General features: G+C 33.4%; 1 protein-coding gene across 4 annotated transcripts in view; it reads right to left on the bottom strand.

The window, feature by feature from the left end:
* Positions 1-3,804: 3,804 nt before the first annotated feature.
* snky (ubiquitin protein ligase sneaky) overlaps positions 3,805-25,808 on the bottom strand; it is an 82,073-nt gene continuing 60,069 nt past the window's right edge. For 3 of the 4 annotated variants that reach the window (XM_072523405.1, XM_072523404.1, XM_072523403.1), the window contains 3 exons: positions 15,824-16,414; positions 11,168-11,462; positions 3,805-4,335 (listed from right to left, as the gene is read on the bottom strand). In XM_072523405.1, coding sequence (XP_072379506.1) covers positions 3,996-4,335; positions 11,168-11,462; positions 15,824-16,414 — 1,226 coding nt within the window. In that variant the 3' untranslated portion in view covers positions 3,805-3,995. The remainder of the gene's footprint in view (positions 4,336-11,167; positions 11,463-15,823; positions 16,415-25,808) is intronic. The other variant, XM_072523406.1, reaches the window with a different exon arrangement.

Here is a 25,808-nt window from a genome sequence, read left to right as displayed (position 1 = left end):
CAGTAAAGTATCTCCCGACGTTCGTTTGTGTGGGATAGATCTGGCAGTTGCTAATAAATGGCGCGACAATACAGTTTTTGCTATTTTATTAAATAGGAGATTGGACAAATTGATGCATTTGGTGCACAATTACCCAACGCGCAACACTAGCCGACACTCCCCTGTTTAATTTAAAGTAAAATATTGTTTTAGCAAGATGCTATAGAAGATGCTCATCTGTTGAAACTAGAGCAAAACCTAGTGTAACTAATAAAATGTTCAAGTAATTATTCTAACGAAGAAATTTAACTATTAAAAAAGACATGTTTACTATGTTTCATTAATAACAGACACTTGTTACAAGATATATCTTTATTGTTTACAATAGTCGTAATTTATGCATCTTTCTGTAGGTATATGTATAATTTGACTAACTGTGTATCAATATACTAATACTATGTGTCTTTTAAAGTATATACGAAAACATGCTGTCTTTAGTTTTTAAAGCAGCAACTTTCATGACTTGATTAAAATTCTTGAAATAAAACCAAACTTGACCTTCATGTGTATCGATATCCCAAATGTTTTGTGAATTCTAGTTGGCTAACTGTGTAAATATAATTTCGCTTAAAACTAATAATTAAAAACAGTTTATGTTACCTACAGTTGATCTTAATAATTATGAATATATTTTGTGTATAGTAAAACAAAAATTGTATAATAGCTTTTGATCTTCAAAAAGCTGTCCATTATTAGGCTTAAACAGCAACTATTGGATGTAATATTGCCGTAAAATAAGCCATTTTTATAGTCCAGTAGATCCTTGAGGTCTTAAGCACTTATCCAATTTTAGTTCTGGTATAGTAGATAAAAGCTGAATCAATTAAACGTTTTCATTCCTCTAAATAAATGTGAAACTCCGCTTTTTTATTTTTTTACGCTAAGGAAAAAAGTTTTGGTTCAGTTTTTATCTAGACATGTTAATTTTTTAAATGATGTGCGCCCTAAGTTCACTTGTTGATTTTGTAGATTAAAATACAGATCTAGTCAAATTTTATTATATTCATCTCTAAACCAGCTAAAAGTAAAAGATATCCATATACAATTTAACAATAATGTTGACAATTTTAACTTTATTTACTGATCTGCAACACTGTTATACGCTAGTTTAATTATAATTTGTGTTTTTTTTTTTCGTTTATTATAGTAACAATCATTCGGATTTACTGAAACATTTTAAATTATTTCCAAATTTTTGATGACGGCCTTCATTATTTATCTTGATTATGCTACACAAATAAAACTGTTTTGTATGATGTAATTTTTGAGGATAAATATTTTGGTAAATAATATGGATATCTTTGCTTTTGAAAAACCATATATTTATTGTAATTTATATAAACTATATTAATATATACCGACTTCCAATCTCTATCAGTATGTAAAAAAGTGATATTCCTATGGTGTTTATAGTTTCTATGTTGCATCACTATAATAAATTATTATTTATTAAAATAAATTTTTAACTTTTATTTTCCTTTTCAAAAATTATATTCAAAATCGCTACCAAAGTTTAAAAAAAGTAGCTGTCGATGTTCAATGTTCAAAATATTTAATTTTAATACACAGTATTAAGAACTACTTTACTCTGTTAGGATCCCTTTTTTCAATTGTTAATGTTTGCTTATGAAAATTATGGAAAGATAGAAGACAAGTCTTGAGGGGATACAAGAAAATAACTACGCTGGTATGGCTACATACAAAGAATGAGAGAATGAGAGAGATTTAAAAAAAAATATGGAATGGCAGCCTCCATAATTAAATTTAATTATGGAATGGCAGATAAAAGGCCGATTTTGGCCCCTTATAATCGGAACACACCAGCGAACTCTTACCAACCCATACTGATGCAGCGTGCGCCTCTCAACCCCTCACACTAAAGACACATTTAAATTATGACACACATCATAAATGTGTGTGGATTCTTAACCGCTACCCAAATAAAACAACAATGCTTTATATATAACTGCCGCTCGCTAACAAAGCAATCCAGACTTGTAGAACTGGAAAAATAAACTGAAAATATAATGGAAAGTCATAGGAATTAGCGAAGTAAGACGAAAAGATAAAGAGCTATTAGAATTAGCATCATGATACACATTCAAAAGATTATGTATTATACAAAAAATAAGGCCGTGTAATATACAAGAATAATATATCATGTAATGAACGAAAATAAAAATATCACATACTATACAAGAACATCACGTAATGTAGGAAAATGAGAAGATCACGCCCCACGTTGGGCGCCATTTATGTATGGCGAAAAAGCTGATAAAAGTAGATAATAAAAAGCTTCTCGTTCACCAGTACTTAACGAAGAGCATGGTGCTTCATTGGCGGTAAGTAAGAACATAAATGATAGAACAGTACAAATTAAAGACAGATAAATAAACAATAGATAATAATTAGCTAACAAAATATAACAATTTAACAAAAAAAACAAGAAACACGAAATACAGCTAAATTTCTTCTTCTTTTTGTAGTACCTATCTGTTTCGGATGTTGGCGACCATCATGGCAATCTGTATTTTGCAAACTGCTGCTCTGAAAAGACATCTAAACTGCAAAACAAAATCCGCGATAATGAGTTTTAACCTGCAACTCATGAAGGAATTCAAGAATAAAGAAACTAAACATTATATTAACATTTTTTGAAAAGCCATCAGAAAAACATACGTCACAAAACATATTATAGAATTATCAACAAAAATCATTAAAATTGATATAATTACTATAAGCTGTAAAAAACGTTACATTTTCAAAAAGATACTTTAGAAGATTTATATTTTCTCCACAAAATTAAAATAATAAATCTCGAAAAATTCTTAATTAATACTAAAAAAATATTTCCAAATGTATGCCAATATCGGAGATTAACAAACATGTATTTACTAAATACCCAAAAATAAATAAAATTTTTTGTCAATAATATTGAAATAAAAAACTCAATCGAACATAAGTTAATTTTATCATTTTCTATAGCGTTTCAAAAATCAGTCAATAAAAATAAATAAAGTATTAGCTATATTCTCGTAAATAAAAACGTAAAGCTTTTCGTTTCTGCCTAATCTGTGGTACATAAAAGAATGACACAACATTCTTTTCACCGCACAAAAATACATTACTTTTAATAATGGAACTAAATATGGATTAATCAAAAAAACTTAAATAAAAAAAATAAATAAAAATATAAATGGTTAAAATAAAATAAAATATTTACGCCCTTTCTTTAACAGGTCGATGACATTTGTAGAAAAAAATCTGATACTGCGAAAACAGGTGAATTTGGGATGACCTTTTCTAATTGCCAAACCAGCCGTCGTCTTCCACAAAACAAAGCGATAAAAGAATTGACATAGGGCGCAGAACATATGAAACCTGGCATTAAATGTGCGGGGCGCCATTGAACAAAAATTGCTCTGTGAAACCCTATGTCCTTGTTCTTTTTCGGTATATTTTGGCATATTTAAAATATTTTAATGAAAACATAAATAAATATAAAATAAAATTTTCATCATACACAATAACACAGAAAAGACTAACCTGGGTGACAATTGTCATTTTACTTGTTGACATTGTAAAAGTACTTTTGCGTCAAATTATCCTTATTCGCATCATTGATTGGTTATTGATTTATCGTATTATAAACGTCAACCAATTATACATCCAAAGTAAAAGTCGCTTTAATATGCAACTATCCGTCGGCACTACATAGTGTTCTAAATTCTATGTATATTACGAACATACCATTTTTGTGTCACTTTCAACTTAATGCGTTAGAGATAAACTATGACGCACTGAAAGAAGCGTTTAGTTTGAACTCTATAATGGATTTGTATTCTTGTGTAGGAATGACAACGTTTCAACCAAAATAAAGCCAAATGTCAAATAACATATTCCTTAAATAAATTTAAAATTGTTACAAGTAAACTTAAAATATCTATAAAAAAAATTTAAAAATCAGTATCCTCATCAGTATCGTTATCTTCAAAGCCGCTAGTAGTCTCTTCTGTTTCCGTTTGACATGCAAGACAGACATTACCCATATCAATCCAGCACTCTCTGCAATAAATAAAGTGACAAAATTCATTAGGACATTCGACAAACTCGTGAGAACTGTTAGTTTTTCTAGGTTCAGGTTCCTTACAAATCAGACACTTTCTTCTTGCAAATGTAAATATTCGAAGCCAGTCACATGCTTTAGGATGATTTATTCGAAGGATTTGAATGCCGGTAAAATCTTCTTTTAATCGATGTTCTCTTACCATTCTTCTAATTTTCTTCCTCATAAATCTAAAAAAATAGAACTCTACTCATAATTATTAATTAATTAATATTAATTAATACATTAATGCGCATCTGCAGGGAAACAGAATATATAATGTTAATTGGAAGATATATACCAGTACTTTGAAAGAAATTGAAATACCAACAAACTATGACAAATTAATGGCACATAAAAACCAGACTATATAAAATATAAACATCGCTGTTTCCAAAATACCTTCCATTAACCCTTACTTTTTCATAAACTATATAATGTGCAGATACTTTTCTTTATTTGTATGTTTGGAACTGAATTACACTATCATGTATACTTATTTAATAAAGCCTCTCGTATTATGCACTTAGTAACGTGATCGGTCCATGATTGAAAGTGCATATAAAATATGTGTGTATGTATGTATGTATATATGTATTTGTATATTTATGTGCAGATACATGGGAATATTCTAATCCTTGATACGACACGTCCCAATGTCTGATAAGGGATGTCCTGTGCAAAAATTGAACAGGTGTAAATACGGTACAAACAAATAAATCGAGACTGTGGACCAACTGAGAACATTGCATAGGGGCAACAGCTATGTCATTACTGTAGATTTGTAAATTGAACATAACACAGACATACATACACAAACAAATACACACACTTACACAGACACACACAAAAACGCATCACCGTCAATTGGCAAATAACAGACAGTTACATCATAACTGACTCGTTATGATGTCATATTCGTTGTTGTGCAATTACTGGGCTCCATAATCACAAGGTATATCATGCCCAGGGGATGGTTGGCACAGAGGACAAAGTGTTGCTATAAGCGATGCCCCAGAGAGCTGGCGAACTCTTGGGGATTATAGCCTTAGCACGGTAAGAGTGCACTGCAGTGCCTAACAATATTTCGTTCCAACTCGGAATTAAATATATAAACAACGATATCGAAAATATAACCCTAACAACGGAAATAGCCAGAAAGGTGGCTCTAGTCTTGGATTCTGAATTTGTCCCAAATACTTAGTCAGAAGGTGTTCCGAGGGAAATAGACTCTGCGCAAAGTAGCAAAAAACGCGTCTCGAGAGCTCAAAAAATAAAGATGATGAGAGAGGTACAAATGGCTATTGGCACATGGTCCACATCAAATTCCCATAAAACTAAAGAGGAATTACCGGCAAAACCAGAGGAAAAAAGAAACCTTGAGAGAATACCAACCCCCCCCCCCCCCCCGCAACAAATAGTTGATCAAGAAATTCTAATGGGTAGACTAGGTCATACAGCAATGTCTCCAAAGTATTCCGGATGGTAGTGGTAAACAGACACGGTGGTGAGGAATGGAAGGTCGGAAGGTCTGTGGGAGGAAGAAGACTTGAATGTAGTCGACCCCAACAACATTCCCAAATGCTCCATGGTCTTCTGAGAAAGAGGCTGACGAAGTAACAATAGGACGAGGAAAAATATAGACATTCAGACGAAAGACTGGTTGTTTGAAGAATCGGAATATCGGAGAGGACGCGTAAATCTTCGTATACACCATCGATGAATTCTCTTATAAAGCATTGAAGGGCTGCTAATTTCAACTCGTATTACAGACTTGCAAAGATATCCTTTAAACCCATTAAAGGCCTTGATGGTTCCAATTAAAGTCCTGCAAGCGAACTTCCAGCAGAGTAAGGAAGCTTCGGCAGAACTTACTGTTGCCATAAGAAGGTTCGATGCAGTGCCGGATTAAGGGGAAGGCTATAGGACTATTAGCCCCCGGTGGTAAATTTTGAGAGGCGGTACGTCGCTCCCATCACGTTTTGATTCTATATGTGGATATTTCAAATTTATGGGGTTGATTTTTTGAAATAGTATGGTAATAAAACTTCGTCTCGTCACCGATAAGATCCGTGCCTGCGGTAGCAGGTCGCACAAAAACATGTTTCATGTTTCCGGGAAATCCGCCAGCGCCACTGGCGGCAGCGTGTCCGGCTCCAACACGCCATGTCGTCAGTCGTCAGTCGTGTTAGCGCAGTTTTCGAGACTAGTGTCAAATTTTACTCATTAGGTGCATTTTGCAAACGACAAAAGTTAGAAAAACAACAAAAATCAAATGCAGTATTTAAAAAAAAACCGCTAAGATTCAGCTTTTTTTATGCAAGATTATCTATGCAAGATAGTATACCAACGAGCACTTCTTTTCAAGATGATCCAATTGCAACAGTTTCAGTTGTTTTAGAAGGTAGGTTTATTTGACTGTTTTAGTTACTTTTTTAATAAAATAAAATTTGCAGCAGAATTTTCATCACGTTGAGATGATTCATCCACAGCAAATTCAGACCCACTTTGTGATATCGAATAACATCCTAAAAAGAGTTCTCCTGAACGTCAAATTCTAGTCGAAAGTGGTGTTAATCAAGTTGATTTACAAGATCCAAAATTCTGGCCAAGAAATTGTGTAGATGAAGTGCTGACAGAATTCAAAACACAGGATCTTAATTCTTTAGACTTTGAATCTTTAAAAAGAAAAATAGGAAAACAAAACAGGTACTGCACTAAATCACTATTCTATAAAGTTTTAAAGAATGGTGAAAAAATTCAGCGTGACTGGTTAGTTTATTCTAAAAGCACAGGTTCTTTATTTTGCTTATATTGTCGATTCTTTTCAAGCGAAAATTGCACTTTTTCCTGGACTTGCACTTGCTACTAGATTTGACGACTGGAAAAGGCTAAAGAAAAATGTGACAGGCATGAAAGGTCAGTCGTTTATTTAGAACATCTTAAAAATTTTATTTCAAGAAATTCATTGAGTATGAGAAAGATCGATGATTCTTTGCGGCAACAGATTGAACATGAGACCACATATTGGCGAAACATACTACAAAGAGTCGTTAGTGTCATAAAATTGTTAGCTAGTAGGGGACTACCTTTTAGAGGAACCGACGAAAAATTTGGTTATACTAGCAATGGCAACTACCTTGGATTACTAGAGTTGTTGGCGGAATATGATCCTCTTTTAAAAGAACATATTGAAAAATATGATTTAAAAGGCTGTGGTTCAGTGTCTTATTTATCAAAAACGCTTTGTTTTGAATTTTTGCAAGTGCTTTCAGACCACATATTAGAAGAAATTGTAAAATAAATTTATTGTGGCAAATATTATTCAATCAGTGTTGACTCTACGCCTGATATAACACGTACAGATCAACTGACATTCATGATTAGGTATTGCTCGGACACCGGAACACCTGTCGAGAGGTTCATACAGTTTTTAAGCAACACTGACCACAAAGCCGAAGATATGGAAGTCAGCATTGTATAAATTTTGTCCAACCTGAATATAAATATCGATGACTGCAGGGAACAATTGTATGACAATGCGAATAACATGTCTGGCGTTTATAGCGGTTTCCAAGCCCGAAGAAAATCTAGGAATAGTTTGGCAAAATACCTACCATGTGCAGACAATTCCCTAAATTTGATTGTGCAACATGTAGCAGAATGCAATATGGAAAGTACTTTTTTTTTAGTTGCTGAAGAAATTTATGTTTTTTTCTCAGCTTCAACTTACAGATGAAAACGACTCACTGATCTATTGAAAAATTGTGACTATACAACATTTTTTCCAAAAAGAGTTAATGTGACTCGATGGTCAGGACGATTTAATGCATTAAAAGCTCTTAATTTATGCTATCAAGATATAAAGCACGCACTTTTAGAGTTATCCTCTAACGACGACGAGAAGATACCAGTTCGCTGTCAAGCAAAAAATTTACACGAAAAGATGGCTACGTTAGAATTTGGTATTTATGTTGCCTTTTGGTTCGAAGTACTGAAAAGAACTGACCTAGCGAGTAAATCTTTACGAAGCGAAAATATGGACTTACATACATGTTCGTCTCTGTACAGCTCATTACAACATTTTTACGAATCTCTTCGTAATAAATGTAATTTATTTGAACAAAAGGGACAGCTCCTATTACAACAAACGGAATACAGTCAAGAAATTAGAAGTCGCAAAAGAAAATTACAGTTTGACGAAGCAGATACATAAGAGATCCTTACACCGCAAAATACGATTAGAACCCAAGTGCTGTATAAAACAATTGATTATTTGGCAAATAATCTGAAATCTAGGGGAAAAGCTTATGAAGATCTTGCCATCACTTTTTCATTTTTATTTTCTCTACCCCTTTCAGAGGATAACGTGATTTCAGACAAAGCGTCGGTATTAGTGAATATTTATTCGAATGACTTGGATACATCTCTAGCAAGTGAGTGTATTCAATTAAAACATTTTATAATGTCACTACTGGTCCAAGTTGAGTATAAAAATCCAACAACTCACAGTGCTACCTTTGAGATGGAGCTTTTGCATAAAAAATAATATAATTGCAACCTTCCTAAACGTAGAAACAGCACTAAGAATCTTCTTATCGTTGATGGTTACTAACGCAACTGGTGAAAGATCATTTTCCACTTTAAAACGGGTCAAAAATTATTTGAGAAATACGATGACGGAAGAAACAATAAATATGTTCGCTGTTTTAAATATTAATAATGATCTGCTTACAAAATTAGATTTTAATAAAATCATCGACGTGTTTGCAAGTAGGAAGTCCAGGAAAATTTGTTTGTAAATAATTATGTTAATTTACTTTATAAGTTGTGAGTTTGTCCCTTTGTGGCTTTTTTGTAAATTTGTAATAAATTACCTAATAATATCGAAATAGTTTGAATGAACTGTTAACCTAAGACGCATCTATACCTACTGGAGAGTGGCGGTATAGTATGACTTAGCCCCCGGCGGTCCATGAACTAAATCAGGCACTGGTTCGATGTAGCTTAATACAAGAGCACTGCGTTTACATGTGCAAAATTAATATCAGGTATTGGTGGAGAGCTTATAATATAATATATAGCTAATTTGCCAAAGTCCCATTATTAATTTAATGTGATACTACGTCGGTCAATAAATCCCTAACCTAACTAGTAAACAAAAATTATTCTTTATTTATCAAAATAATCTTTTTAAGCAGCGATATAATCATTTCAATGATTTTATTTCCGCTCTTGTAAAACGATTTATCTTTGCCATAAAAAAGACTTCAGTTTCGACGATTACTTTTGCGGCGGAGCATTGTTTTGGATAAAAAAAAATATGGTAATCGCTGGGGACCAGATCTGGACTACACGGTGGGTGCGGAATCAATTCAAAACCCAATTCGCGCACCTTTACCATTATTTTCATAGACTTGTGACACAGTGCATTGTCTTGGTAAAACAACAATTTTTCCTTAAACAAATAAGACATTTTCTTTGCAATTTCGGTCTTCAAACGCTCTAACAAACCAATAATATAGTATTGGTTATTGTTTCTCCTTGTTTCAAATAGTCAATGGAAATAATTCCTTGCGGGCCCCAAATCAGAGACCATAACCATAACCTTCCGGCGGTTTGTTGCTTTTTTGGACCCTTTGGATGGCTTTCTTCCAGTGCTATCCCTCAGATGACTGCCGATTTTATTCCGGAGTGAAGTGATGGATACATGTTTCATCCATTATGACATTCGTTGTTGTTTTTGTTCTGGTGTGAGAAAATACGGCACCCATTTGGAAAAGAGCTTTCCCATATCCAAATGTTTATTTATAACAGTTAAAATGCTACCTTTTGATACCTTTCAACTTCACTTTGCAGTTTTCTATAATAAGTTAAAGCATTTTTTCGATGTTTTCGGGAATAACTGCATTATTTTCCTTCCAGACGACTCAGCATAATTATTGTGGGTATGAACGCGTTTGAATTCACCAAACCGTCATTAATTTAACGGTTTAAATCGATGGAGCAGAGTCCCGGTAACACTTTTTGAGCTATTGTTCAGTTTAGACGATATTATTTTATATCAAATAATAGTGATAATTCAACACACGATATTGCTATAAATCCATTGCTTATAAAAATCACACAAGTACCGTCACTTCAAACACTGTAACTTGGTAAATAAAAATCCAAATGACATGAACATTTTGGCAGTATACTTTTAAAGGTTAGGACTACTGAAATGTCAAATGGAAAATTTATGAGGGTTGTCATTTCATATTTAGGCTCGGGATTTATTGACCGACTTAAAGGGAAAGGAAAGGGAGCAAACACTGGAACATTGGAAGTGGGTAAAAAAATATTCTTAAAATTTAGAACAAAAATATATTTTCTGAAATTTTTATTTAAAATTTTAGTTACTGCTAGAAATAATATGATAATTTTAGATCGTAAAATAATTTTTAAATATAATAATTTTAGGTATCCAGTTTCGGTTAAGTAGGACAATGGACAAATATGTCGAGATGAAATCAGTATGTTGAACGAAATAAAGACGAGCAAGTGATGTGTTGTGTGTGTCAGAAAAATCGGTAAAACTGAAAGGTTAATTGTGAAAGACCGAGATAAGACTAGTTTTAATGAAATGACTGAAGTAAAGTGCAAGTCAAAATAAAGAAAATGAGAGTTAAAAAAAGGATAAAGGTATAATCATTAACATATTAGGGGAAGAACAGATATGGCAATAATTAACTCCAAATTGAGAGAGTATTAGTTCAGATAATTAAGGCTTGATTAAAGTGGAAATGGGAATTATCCGTTTAGAAGATTGATAGACAGAAAGTAGTACAAGAGGAAGGCCAATAAAGACAGTAGGGTTTGCTAAAGAGATGACGTCTGTGAAGGGACATAATTTGTATCTAAAGCAAGATTAAAGCAATGGAAAAATTTATGCTAATGTACAAAACTAGTTTCGCATATGTATAAAATTAAAAACTTATAATAATGATGGATAAAATTAACCTAAATTACCTAAAACATTACCTAAAAAATCCTTTTCTTCGTTTCAAAGTTTCATTATAAAGATATAAAACTCTCTTCTTCTCCCTTTTCCTATAAAAATATGAACATAGTACTCTTCTAAGTCTTAGGCAATAAGCTTGTAAAAACATCATTATGACTACGGCCAAGTAAGTACCATATATTTTATACAAATAGTAGTTGAGTAGTAAGTGTGGTCTAGGTAGACATTTTTCATTGGTGCGTTCTATTCTAATTCGTTTTTTAACATTGAAACCCTTAACTAATGATCTCAATAGGGACGCTATCATTCCAGTACCTAAGATTAAAATCTTTATTACTTACACATTCCAAAATTGTCAACTCTGTAAATAAAAAAATAAAAGTTTACACGTTCAGCTGTAAAAAAATAAATATATGATAACACATTTTACTCTCCTAAATATAGTTAATGATGCACAAAACCCAACTCTATAGATATTAGGTATTGATTGGATCAGGACATGGAGTAACTTCTTCTTCTTCTTCTTAACATGACATACACCAAAGTGCGTAGGCGACTATCTCATTACTAGAATTCTGTTCTTGGCGGCGTGACACAGCTCGCCTGTATTGTGTATTCCTGTCCATTCTTTAATATTCCTTAACCAGGATAATTGTTTGCGGCCGGCTCCTCTCCTACCTTCGATCTTCCCTTGTAGGATTAACTGTGGTATTTCATATTTTGCTCCTCTCAATATGTGCCCAAGGTAACCAATCTTGCGTTTTTTAATTAATTCAAAGAGTTCTCTTTCCACGCCGGCTCTCTTAAGGACGTCATCGTTTCGAACTCTATCCACTCAAGATATGCGCATTATTCTTCTCAATGACCACATTTCAAATGCTTCAAGTATGTTGATAGATGTTTTTTTCAAAGTCCACGTTTCCACGCCATAAAGCAAGATGGACCATATGTAGCACTTGACCATTCTGTAGCGTATTTCGAAATTTAGGTTTTGATTACATAGGAGCGGTCTGAATTTCACAAAAGCTTGTCTTGCCATTTGTATTCGGGTTTTTATCTCTTGTTGTGGATCCGATTGGTCATTGATTGTGGTGCCAAGGTATTTAAAAGTTTTCACGCGTTTTATGCGATCGTCACCTATGCATATTATCGGGTTTTCTGGGGGGTTTCTGCTAATGACCATATATTTCGTTTTCAAAATGTTGATTTTGAGGCCATATTTTTTACCTATGCTATTCACCCTACCAAGTAATTACTGCTGATCTTCCAAATTATCAGTTATAATCACTGTGTCGTCCGCATAGCGTAGGTTGCTAATTGGTATGCCGTCCGTAATGGAGTAACTACATTGTAAAAATAACGTGCACCCTTTCCTTCATGCTATGGTATGCTGTCCGAGCTATACAGTATGTAATCAACACCCAGAGGTATGAGCAGAAACACAAAGTGTATTAATAATCACACTCGTATGAAACGCACCTGGCGCATCATAAGGGCCTTTACATTTTACTGTTTTTTAACTTGTCTTGAGTGAAACGTCTTTAATCTTTCCTATTCGTCTCTCTTGGCTAACTCTTGTTTCTTCCGACGCCGAATGGATATTAGGTTTCCGAGGGAAGACGGCAAACGTTTTCATTTGAAAACATAGTCTTCACATGAAAAGGCAACCCGGCTTTTAAAAGTAGTATTGAAGCATAGAAACTGAGTATAAGTAGTGTGACTACTGGTATGAGTAGTTTCCTTCTACTAGTTAACACCTTCGGGTGGAAGAATTGATAGGAGTAAGTGCACCTTCTTGTCCTAAAGACGAGAAATTACCTCTTAAGGCGAATGAATTAAGAATGATTAACGGCATGAGGCTGCAGAAGCAACGGAAAACTACCGCATTAAATATCTGTAAGAGATTCCAAGAACAGGCATTATGACAATGACAACAATAAACGTAAACAGCACTGATCACGGTAATTGAAATACAAGATTGGGCAGGAGGGGCATAAACCACGAGGTTCACAGAGCTTCAAGTCATCAGTAAGCAAAACGCCTGTATATGCTAAAGAAAATACCTATAAAATCTGCAATTTAACTCAAAACACACAAAAGAATATTTACGTGGAAAGTACAAAATCTATACCAACAAGGAAAAGCTCATAAACTGCAATGCTTAAAGATTATTGGATGTAATGAATCCAAAGACATCCTTGGATGTAATGAAGTTCGATAGCCTAACAGCGGCATTTAGTTCCGTTTGTCGTGTACCGTGTTAGACTTAACAGGCCTATGTGTTTTATTACTCTGGAGATAACACTTTACAAAATTGCAATGGAGTAGCTATTGCCATAAACAAAAAAACCGAAAGATTAGGGTTTATACTGATAACGAACAGAATTGCACTTTTAAAAAGAGGAAGAAATAGACAGCTTTTATAATGAATTAGACATACCTGGAAAAATCAAACAAAGGAAGTTAATATTATTTTAGATGACTTTAATGCGAAAGTAGGGCAAGGAAGAGATGGAGGCAAATATGGATTAGGAACACTTAATAACAGATAGACATGTAAATGATACAAAATGGAATGTTATTGAAAGAACATATAAGTATTTACAGATTTTCAAAACATTAACTAAAATTTTCTCTTCTTCTTCTTCTTCTTCGGCTTTTCCCATTATGAGTTCGCCGTTTTCGTCCTCTACAGCACTCTATTCTCCCAATCACCTTCTCTGAGGTCTCTATCTATGATAGCATTTCCGACGTATGTTTTCCATCTTGTAGCAGGTCTTCCTCTCCGTTTTCTTCCCGGCGGGTCCCAGTTTAATATTCTTTTCGGCCACCTATGCTCTGGCATTCTTTGTACATGCCCGTATCACTGCAGGGTTCTGTTTTCCAACTTTTTTGTAATTGAGCATTTTACTTCCATTCTGTTCCATATTTCCTTCGTTCTTATTCTATCCGCTCTTGTGATTTGTAGACATCTTCTCATAAAGTCCAGTTCAACTGTTCTTATTTTATTTCGTACTGTTGTTCTCATTGGCCATACTTCCGCTCCATATAGGGTAATATTCATCACTATGCTTTGAAAGATCCTCTTTTTTTTTCTTTGGTTAGAGTGTTGTTTCATATCACTCCATGAAGTGCTCTTGTGGCTTGTTTTCCCTGTGCTATTTTCATTTCTATACCTTTCATACAAGTACCATCTCGGCTAATCATTGACCCTAAATACTTAAAAGCCTTACAACTCTTAATAGTCTCTTCTTCTAAACTTAAGTTCAAATCTGCAACCTCGGGTCCAATACATAAGTATTCGGTCTTGCACATATTTATCTTGAGTCCGCAAAGTTCATATTCTTCCTTTAATTTCCTTATCATATATTCCACATCCTCCCTGTCTTGTGCAAAAATGACTTGATCATCTGCGAAAAGTAGTGAATGTAATATATTCTCTTGTACTGGTATGTCCATTGTTCCGCATTTTCTATACCATCTTTTCAAAGCCTGATCTATATATATATATATATATATATATATATATATATATATATATATATATATATATATATATATATATATATATATGTTAAAAAGTGTAGGTGAGAGACCACATCCCTGTTTGAGGCCTATTGTTGCGGTGATTGTTTTTGTTATTTCATTACCTAACTTTATTTGCACTTGTGTTTCTTTATACACTATTTTTGTTACATTCACCCATTTCTCTTTAAAGTGCAATCTTTTCATTGCTTCCCATAGCTTCCCACTAAAATTTTAGGAGAGAAATATTTTACCCTTTCTATGGGGATCGATATGCCTACTAGACAAACTAGAACGATAGGCGCATGAATTAGATAATAAAGAAAATAGAGACGATATTGACGTCACAATAATTATTGCTCTTCATACAGCTCGCGATAACGTTGTTAAGCATTACAGTAGGACTAACCGTGTGTATTGTATCGTTTTTTGGATCCTCGTCATAAAATTGTAACGTATCCTTTAACAAAAATGGGAACAATCCTTGAAAGATGGAACCATCAAGAAATTTAAAGATAAATATAAAGAAAATTATTATTCTCCTTTACCTTACACTGACAAAGACAGAAAGTCATCCCAAATTCATACTAAATGTACAGTCAGTGTGTCCGATAAAGTTATAGATTTTGACCTAAACATGTTTGAACTTTTCCCATCCTTTCCAAAAACTAATAAGTGGACATACTAAAGTGATGGAAATGGCACAAACTACCTTTTCAACTTTATTAAAAATGGCGAGAGACTTTCTTGCCACCCAGCAATATAAGCCTGCTTAGAATGCTATTTTTCGAGAGTTTCTTTGACAGTCACAAAAAAATTAAACCGATTAAATAACTAGTTTATTAGAACACTAATATGTTTAAATTCGTGGCTTTGATAAAAATCCCTAGTCAAAGTCAAACTTACGCAACTCTATCTTCAACGTAGCTTTAGCCATAAAAAAGGTAATTCGAGATGTAGATGTCAATTTAATAAATCAGTTCAAACCGGTACAAGAACTAAGCAGTTTTAAAAAATCTAACAGCGATAGTAGAAAGAATGTGACGTGGAAATTTGAAAATATTGACACCGGCAATGGTAATGATAATGATGACATTATCAGTGTACATGAGAGTATTTTAGATAAAAGAAATATAAAAATGAATTCCTACCTTTTACATCTATAGTTAAATCGTGATGTCCAGTTTGAAGATAATCAATCCTGGCATGCTTTCTTATTATATCCAAAGCTTCATAAAATAATCTGTCTAATAGTACTAAAATAGTGATTGTTAATACTTCTAACAACATCACAACTGCTTCAGATTTAATTTGGGCTCTTTCGCTTTTCAGCGGAATGCTTGACCAAGGATCTACTAGTTTTTTCTTTTCAATTTTTTTTAGCGGCAATAAGGTGTGTTTTTCTTGTGAGTCCCTACGTGCATCGATTTTTCTGAAGTACTTAGAAATATATATGTTATCAAATTCAATGTCTCTTAAGTATTGGTCATGATACTTCTGAGACTCTAATAAAATTTTAAGAAAAATGAATGCCAACATCCTTTTGGCTATTACAAGTACTTGTAATACTATTCTTCTTCTTCTATTTACTTCATGCCATATGGATTTCGCGGTATCTTTTGCATCTCTGATATCCTTAAGAGCTTTAATATGTCCCAATTTATATTGTAATTTTACGTCTTTAAAATTTTTCGATAAAAATGTTCTTGAGTGTTTTAGGTACGAGTAACCTTCACCGAAACCTATAAATGTATTTTTATATATCGTTTTGGGGTATTTAAAAGTCATTACTATCAAAACTCAAATAAATAGAACATCAAAGATATTATTTCCTTACAAATGTAACAAATTTGAGAAAACTGGGGAAAGTATTAATAAGAAATCATACTGACTAGAAAATATTTAAAACCAAGGTAAGTTTTACCTATACAATAAAAATATATTATTTTATTACTCTCGAAAATAGAGAATCAAAACAAAAATCTTGGGTAGAACTGATAATATTAAAAGCAGCTACAATTATATTTAACAAAAATTCTAATTAGATAGCGAACGAGTAAAAATCGTTTTATTGTTTCTCTGAATAGATATTTATGATATCTATGAGTTTTTTCTTATTACTAGGTTTACTAATTAGTGCGTAAATAAAAAGCATAATGTGATATTTACGAAATTTAGTGTTATAGTTTTTTTTTTAAACTGTGAATCGTAAACTATAGAAATTGAACAATTTAATTATCCAGTATAATTTGATTATTCCTTTTACCAGGTAACTAATATTTTTCAATCACTTTATCCACAGAGTGCTACTGAGATGTTTGTTTCATTAATTAAATCTACGTGTAGTGGTTTTGGTATCAAGGACCTCTCACGAAAATGACCTCAAATAACTTCACAAACATACATAAGAATGAACAATAAGTCTTATATCGCTGAAACTTTAACTACACCTCCACCTTCTTCGTTTCCTCATAAAATCAAGCTATTATTTTACATGCTATTCAAAATGTTGGTCTTTTTGGGTATATAAAAGCTATAGGTGACATTGTTACCAAAAATATCACCTTTGCATCTTGAATTTCAAAAAATCGTATTTGTATTTATTTAACTTTCGTTACGTATTCGACGAACTTCTCAGTACTTAAGTGCATACTGAGTGGGTATGCACTACCCAGTGCATAATCACTTACTGATGATTATGCACACATAATGAGCTTCCGAAGAGTCTCATAAGTTACTCCACATAATGAAATCTTCTCTTCTTCTCAAACCTCTCTCTTATTAACTTATGATAACACCCCATATAGAATATTTATGTCTACTGATAAGTTAGAATGTTTTTTATGTAAATAAGCTAGTCATACTGCTGACGCTTGTACCAATGCTCCAATCATTGTAAATCAAACTGAAAATTCCCCACCCGCTATTCCCTTATCTATACCCACCGATATTTCCCCACCAGAAAGCATTCTTAATCAAACCAATTTACAAAATGTATCCTCCTCCAAAATTCCAACTAGTTAAAGAAACTGACATTTACGCAGTCATCGTTCCCCCCCTCAATACAAAGGCAAAAAAGAACCATATCTACCGACAGCAATACAAATATTCCTTTTTAACTTTCTCCGGTCGCTAAACCGGATCCAACTAATAACCAAATGCCTTCCTCTTTTTTGTAAAAACTAATATTTCCTGTAAACCCCAAAAGCAAAGATCTAAAACAATAATAACAATACATATCTCTTATTCGTTCCAAACTGGACTATGGTTCTTACATATACATCTCTGCTTCTAAAACATACCTAAAATCTTTTAAATTCGATACATAACACAGCTCTCCGTATTTGTATAGGCTCCTTGTGATCTAGCCCCGTAGGAAACCTATATTGCGAAGCAAATGAACCCCTCTTTGGATTAGATGGGAGCAACTACTAATCTCTCTAACCCAGTATATCTCCTTTGTATCATACACGCATATACTGCATCCCACTAATTTTGGTAAAGTTACTTGATGGCATATCTCTATCACAAACAATTCCACCTCTCCTATCCCTATATCCTCCTTGGTCTATAGTCATTCCCAATCTAACACATCACTTACAACTCCCAAGGAACTCATTATAAAAAAAATTAAAGAAATTATGATGCTTCAAAAAATGATACAGGAGTAGGCTGTTCTGTTACAACACCACATACTCTTATCACGTCATCCCTTATCCCCTCCTTTTGCAGCGTTCATACTGAAGAATTATACAGTATACTTCAAACTATCAAATACATGTCACTAACAAATAAGCAAGTTGCTATAAGCTCAGACTCTCTAGCCTCAATCCAATTTATACAAAATCTATTCACTGATCATCCTATCGTCCAAAAGATCCACGACCATTACCAACTTATCTTTTACCAAAATATAACAGTTACTCTAATCTGGTTACCATCCCATATTGGTATAACAGGCAATGAACTTGCATTCCATCACGTAAAACTTGCTTTAACGTCTTCTAATTCCGCTGCGAATATCCAAATTAGTAAGGGGTTAAAATCTCGCATTAAAAGAAGTACAAGAACCCAATGGCAATAATAATGGGACGCTAACTGCTTAGTTTTAAATCAAATACAACATTCAATAGATAGTCCTCCTATTTTTGGCACTACAAGTCTGCCTAGACGAGATCTTATCGTAGTAAGGAGACTATGGATCGGACAGAAAAAATTACCATATGGTTACCTTATGAAATCCAGCAACCAACCAACTTGTCAAAGCTGTCAATCACTGACTGACAGTCAATCGCATACTCACCAAATGCCATCAATATTCTACCAAAAGACATATTTATCGCCTCAAACCTAATAATACAAGATATCCTAAGTAAAGCTGACCAAATAATCTCCGCCCTAAAATATTTAGAAGACATTCAGTTATATTATAAAATATAATTTCATTGTACGATAACATTTTGTATTTTGTAACATAATTGTAATTTTTTTTGCTTTATAATCGTCCTTGTGTAAGTGGTCTTAGTAATCGAGCACATTAATTTTAAATAAAAAAAATTAACAAAAATCAAAATATATACAAATTTAGTTTGTTTTAAAGAGCTACAAATGACCAAAAATAATACTAAATAAACAGTTACTTAAGAAATTATACAAAATCTTATTATGCGAAAGACTAGAGTAACACTGCTTTTATTCTGTTTCAAGAAATTAGGTAAAAATCGAGATACTAATATCAGTTTTCTCGATTAATATTTTGTGACATAAATCTAATTAGTCCATTTAGATTGAGATTTCTTAAATGTTACATATAATTTTAGCTGTTTTTTTTTGTGAAAATCTTGAGGACTAAAAGAGTAAGAAAATTGCACTCTAAAATTAAACGACTTAAAGAGGTTATAGACCCTTATTACAAGTTCTGATTACTAAAAAATAATAAAAAGCAATTTTTAAAATTAAAATAATTTCACAGATGTTTATAATTCAGTTCTTGAAGTAGACTTCACTTCTACCGTTACTATGTGGACGGCCATACCTCAGCGGTAAGATATTGGCCTTCTAAGCCAGAGCGCACGAGTTCGACTCTCGGCACCAACAACGACTTTTTCATTTTTAAAAATAATACGAGCCGTTCAACATGCTTCGAAAGGTACGTAAAGCCGTCTCCTGGGATAGTGTGCATCGACACTAGCTACTTGAAACAGGGTTAAAGATATAATTGGCACCGGAACAATTCGAAAGAATCGCCCGGCAGAAATTTCATACGATATTATTATTATTTACTGTTACTATACATATACACTGCTTTTTAGCTATTGATACTATACTATTATCACTGACAATATCATACAACTCTGCGCTATAGCTGCTATAGTAGTGTAGAGTCTATTTCCTGCTAGAATAGTAGTAGTGAATTGGAAGAAGTCCTGATGCAGTTTAACGTAGCCCAATTCGACGGCCAAGGCAAAACTGAGTATATGAGATATGAAAATATAAAATATGCACCTTCAATGTAGGGGAGACCGAGGCTGGTTGACTAAAGGGGTTAGTTGATTAATTGCCTCTCCTTCTTTTAATGTGTGACAGATGTCGCCTCTAGACATGATATCTGAACTGCCCACTCTTGCGCCTCCATGTTACAATATCACTGTTATGGTCGCCTGTGTTTTGTGTTGGTGAGAACGAAAAATCTATAATCATGCTTGGTAAGTAATTAATTTGGTTCTCAACATTTTCGTATTATTATCTATAAAATCATTTGTTACAAATTTCACTGTATCTTTTTAAGAAGTAACATACATTGACATTGATTTGACGTGATTTATTTGTATGTATCTTAACACATGTCTATCGTATGGACCTCAGAATGACAGTGTGACGCATGGGGCTTGTCTACTAACCTGTGCTGGGGTCTGTTGACTTAGTCGACAAACTCCATTACGTATTCGAATTTCAGAATGTGTGAACTAAGTTTACATTTCTCGATTGATTCATAAGTTAATAGTGATATCGAGGCTTTTGGAAAACTATTAGCAACTGTTATTTTGCATATGTTTCTCCAAATGTAAATATATCTGAAGCGTTAATCGTCTTTAAATCTTTATTTTTTTTACAGCAGAACTATGAGAACCTACAAGGGGAAAAGTAATAAAGGCAAGACAGCACCCACATGTCATTCAACGGGCAATTATATCAGTTTTAAATGATGGCAGAAGTGCTAGTAGTGTAGCAAAAGAGTTCTTAATACCACAGAAAACTTTAGAAAACAGAGCTTAGAAAATTTGCCTTCCAGTATGTCAGTGCAAACCATCTAAGAGTTCCAGATAGCTGGACAAATAATAAAATGGCGGGACCAGATTGGTATACCTCTTATATCAAGAGGAATAGCCCATTATCCTTGAGGATACCACAAGCCACCAGTTTGTCAAGAGCCACTTCGTTTAACAAATCAAATGTTGACATGCTTTTCAACAATTTGAAAATGGTATATAAGCGTCTGAATTTATAAGCATCGTATATTTGGAACATTGACGAGACTGTTATCACAACTGTTTAGAACCCGGATAGAATAGTGGCACGACGTGGCTTTAAGCAAATAGGCAAACTTACGTCCGCAGAAAAAAGAACCCTTATAACCCAAACTGTTGCAGTTTCAGTAAGTGGCAATACTATTTCCTGTTCTTCATTTTCCCGAGGGTAAACTACAGGGATCACTTTATTAGAGGTAAACCTGTCGGAAGCCTAGAAGATGCAAATCTATCGGGATGGATAAAAGAATAACATTTTGTGAAATTTGTCAAGAATTTTGTGTTAGATAGAGTGTTTAAGTTAAATATTTGTAAGAAAAGCGGAACAGTTTTATCTTTCCCTCCGCACTGATCTCATAAATTGCAGTCTCTAAATAGGAGTGTTTATGGACCCCTCAAAAACTACTTTACTTCTGCTATGGATAACTGGATGATGAACAATCCAGGTAAAACATTTTCCATATATGACGTTCCTGGCATTGTAAAAATGAGTCTGCCTCTAGCTGCTACGCCAACCAACATAATTGCTGGGTTCAGTAAAACAGGGATATATCCTCTGAATGAGGGTATGTTCACAGAGAGTGACTTCTTAGCACCATATGTGATAAACAGGGCTACACCAACAAATAAAGGGGGAAACGCTTTCGAAAACAACAGAAATATTTCAACAGTGGAGCAAGCTGAAATCATGAAAAATCTACCGACAATTGCCTTTGACGAAATTCGAGAAAATCACGGAAGAAGAGACAAACTGCAATTTTAACCGATAATCCAATAAAAGATGCTCTCGCGGAAGATTGACAGAATGCAAAAGAAAAGAAAGGTACACATAAAAGAAATACATGCAACCAAAAGAAAGACATCAAGAACACGAAAATTGGAGACGGTTGAAAATTTCTTTTTCAGAAAAGAAAGCCCGATTCCATCTACGTCTGTAGCTTATCATGACTCTAGATCCTCGAAATCTGAGGGTTAAACTGAGTGCTAAGTATGTGAAGAACCTTATCGAAATAGCACTAAAGGTGATAACTGGGTGCAGTGCACTCATTGCAGCAGATGGGCTTACATTAAATGCATGAACAAAAGTAATACCGCTTTTTTCATATGCATCAATTGTAATTCAGATGATGATTTGTGAGTTTCGTTTTTAATTGTTAGATTTTATTAATGTCAACGGTCAAAATAAAAGTGAAAAATTAAATCTGCATTTGTTTTTGAATTGTGTCTCTATTATTACCCTAACGATATCACTAAGAAAATATTGAGTCAACTAACCACAAGCCATTAGTCAACTAAACCTGCACACGGGGCTAGTTGACTTATTTTACAAGGCAGTCAAAATTTGCTTAAAACTTTTTTCTACGGAGAATTCGAGTAAATTGAAAATGAACCTACAATACATTAAGAAGTATAGAACCAGCTGACATACTTGAATTTAACAGCATGCAAAAAATAAATCAGCAAAAATTAATTATTAAGAAAATAAGTCAACAAACCCCGGTCTCCCCTACCATAAGTTTGAAGCTATTTTTCTTCTGATAGGGTTATTGGATTTTGATGTTTTTTTCATAAATTGTAGGTATTTTTCTAATAAATCACTGTAACAACGTTTTTTGCAAAATATCACCGTTTTACCCGTATATGGGGTGTAAAATTAAAGTTGACTTTTTGCATCGTATTTTGCAACACTCTGTGGAATTAATTAAAAAGAAACGCTACATCCTATAAACATTTTAAGATATTTTTTTTACGAAAATCTTGAGAAAGGATTAAACTATCTTGATATTTGTTATCAATAATTATACAGAATTTTAAATGTAACAAGTTTTTACTAACATTTAAAGTAAAGAAAACAATACTTACATAAACTTTATTGATATTTAATACAACTAAAGCCCAAGAAAATATAACTTAAATCTTCTTTAAAAATTCCCTCTCCCAAAAACACTTAATAACGAGTATTTCTACCTCTACATCTAATTACTTCTTCACAGCGACGAGGCATACTTAAAATCAAGTGGCATATTTGTTCTTTATCAATTGCATCCCAAACTTCTCTCACCATAACTTCTATGTCATCAAAAGAGAGAGGTAATAGTTGTCGGCCCTAAGTTGGCGATCAATAATATCCCACAAATTTCCTATGGGATTTAGATTAGGGCTGCAGGGTTGCCAGTCCATAGTTTGTATTCTAACTCGTTCAAATAATCACTGACCACACGTGCAACATATGGTCGAGCATTATCGTGTATTAAAAGACAATTATTTCCGTAAGGAGCAAATGGAACTACATAATTAGAGAGGACTTTGTTGCTTTACGAAGAGGTTCCATAACAAATGAAAGGTATATTACAGACGTTTTCTCTTCTCTTCTCATGGAGCCGTCTCCTTTCGAAGGTTGGCGATCCAAATGGCAATTGTAGTTTTGGCGTTTTCTCTAACGTCTGTAATATACCTTTCACTTGTTAAGAAACCTCTTCGTAAAGCAACAAGGTCCGTTCGCGCTGTAAGAGATATTCATCCTCAAACCAGTACAGATCCTTCATTGAATAAAGTAATAGGTCATATGTTGCACTGATAGCACTGAAGCACTACCTCGATTTATCAGTGAACACGTGCTCCCAGTCATCAACATTCTAATCAAGGGGCTTTCTGGCAAATTCTAATCTACTTTTACGATGATTTACCTTTAACGCTGGTGCTCTGACTCGTATCCTTACATGCATATCTGGTTTAGCGAGATGCCTTCATATAGTGTTAATACTAATTTGAATATTATAAACATCTGCTACTTATATTTGTAAATGTGTCATTGTGGCATCTTGGCGTGGTGTTGTGAGTCTTCTTCTTCCTTGTTCACGCCATCTCGTATATTCGTTTGTTTCCCGAAAACGTCGAATGACTCGTGATATTGTAGTATGAGATACTCTTAACCTCAAGTTTATTTCACGATAACTTAACTCTACATCAGCTAAAGTAATTGCCTGCACACATTCAACTCGGCTCAGCTTTCTTGAAATACGGTTCATGTCGACTAATAACTAGCATACGCAAAACAGCAAAACAATTTATTGAATTGTAAACAATATTGACAGTCTAAACTATCCTGTCAAATTGTTTGATTTTTCATAGCCAACTATTTGCTTAAATTAATGAGTATTACAATTCAATAAATTCACGTTATGCTGTGAACGTACTTTTCTTTTTTGATGAAAAAGATATCAAATATTTTTTACGAAAATGTTGAAAAAGATAAAGCTATCTCGAAATATTAATAAGATGTAGCGTTAGCTTTTAATAAATTCCACGGGGTTATGCAAAATAAGATGAAAAAACCACTTTACTTTTACACCCCGTATATGGGTAAAACATTGATATTTTCCAAAAAAAAATTAATACAGTAAGTACTTAGAAGTAGATCTGCAATGCGAAAAAAAAATCATTGATATCCAATTAAGAATTCTAAAGAAAAAGAGCTTAAAAATTATGGTACAATTGAGGTGGTGCGTTAATTTTGGAGAATAGAAAATCACGTAGTGCTTTGAACGTACTTTTCTTTTTTGATAACAACGATATCGAGATGATTTTTTTACGAAAATATTGAGAAAGGATGAAGCTATCTCTCAATATTAATAATTATACTCTGTACATCAAAATCCAATAAGCGTTCAGAAGAAATATACTTAGTTATAGATATTAATCTTATATAAAAAAATATGAATCTTAATTACAAGGTCTAACATCGGAACACTGAAAGCCCCTCTTCACATATACTATCGACCAAAGCATAATATTTTGTTTCTGGGCCTGACTCTCATAGAAAGGTGTACCTGATGCCCTGATCTTAGACCAATCAAAAATTTGTGGAGAAAAGTAATATCTTTTAATCGTATACAAAGCTTTTAAAATAAACGATTGTTTATAGATAACATTATTCAAGTTTGGTTAAATCTTCCTTAAGCAATGCATATTAATCGATATTCTATAAACTATTAATTTTATACCTTTAATTATTATTAAATAAATTTGTGTTTATTGTCAAATGTTAAAGAAACTCCAACCTAAAGACCAACAAGACGTATCTACATATTTTCCCACCAGAGTAGCAGCATACACAGATGCCATTTACTTAAGAGACTATAAACAAAAACAATTTATTAGTTATCATCTTTTGTCCTGTGGAAAATCCAAGAAAAGCTCTATATAACTTGGATGTATTTAAGATGGTATATGTCGTCTGTCGTAAAAAGTTTTTGTACTGGAGTCGCTTCTTTAATCTTAAAACTAAGTGAAAAATATAGTTTAAAAATCGTACAAGTATATAATACCCCCACAGGTGCATGAAATTTGGAAAATTTGGTTTGGGAAACAGGAATGAGTGCGGTGAAACTTCACTTAGTTTCCTGGTGGAAAAAAATCTTTTTCAATAGAACAGCTTCTTCTACGAAAAAAGAACATCGAAAAATAGCGAGAAAGAGGCTGAATGGAAAAACTAGGAACGAAATCAATTTTATGATCTTTGAGAGGAGGAAAATCTTTAAAGATATTACACTTTGTAAGCGACCACAGAATGGTGAAAGCGCCGATAGAAATAGACCTTGGGGAAGAG

The sequence above is a fragment of the Diabrotica undecimpunctata genome, chromosome 2 (assembly GCF_040954645.1).
Source record: "Diabrotica undecimpunctata isolate CICGRU chromosome 2, icDiaUnde3, whole genome shotgun sequence".
Classification (NCBI taxonomy): Eukaryota; Metazoa; Arthropoda; class Insecta; order Coleoptera; family Chrysomelidae; genus Diabrotica; species Diabrotica undecimpunctata.
This window is presented reverse-complemented; position numbering and strand designations above follow the sequence as displayed.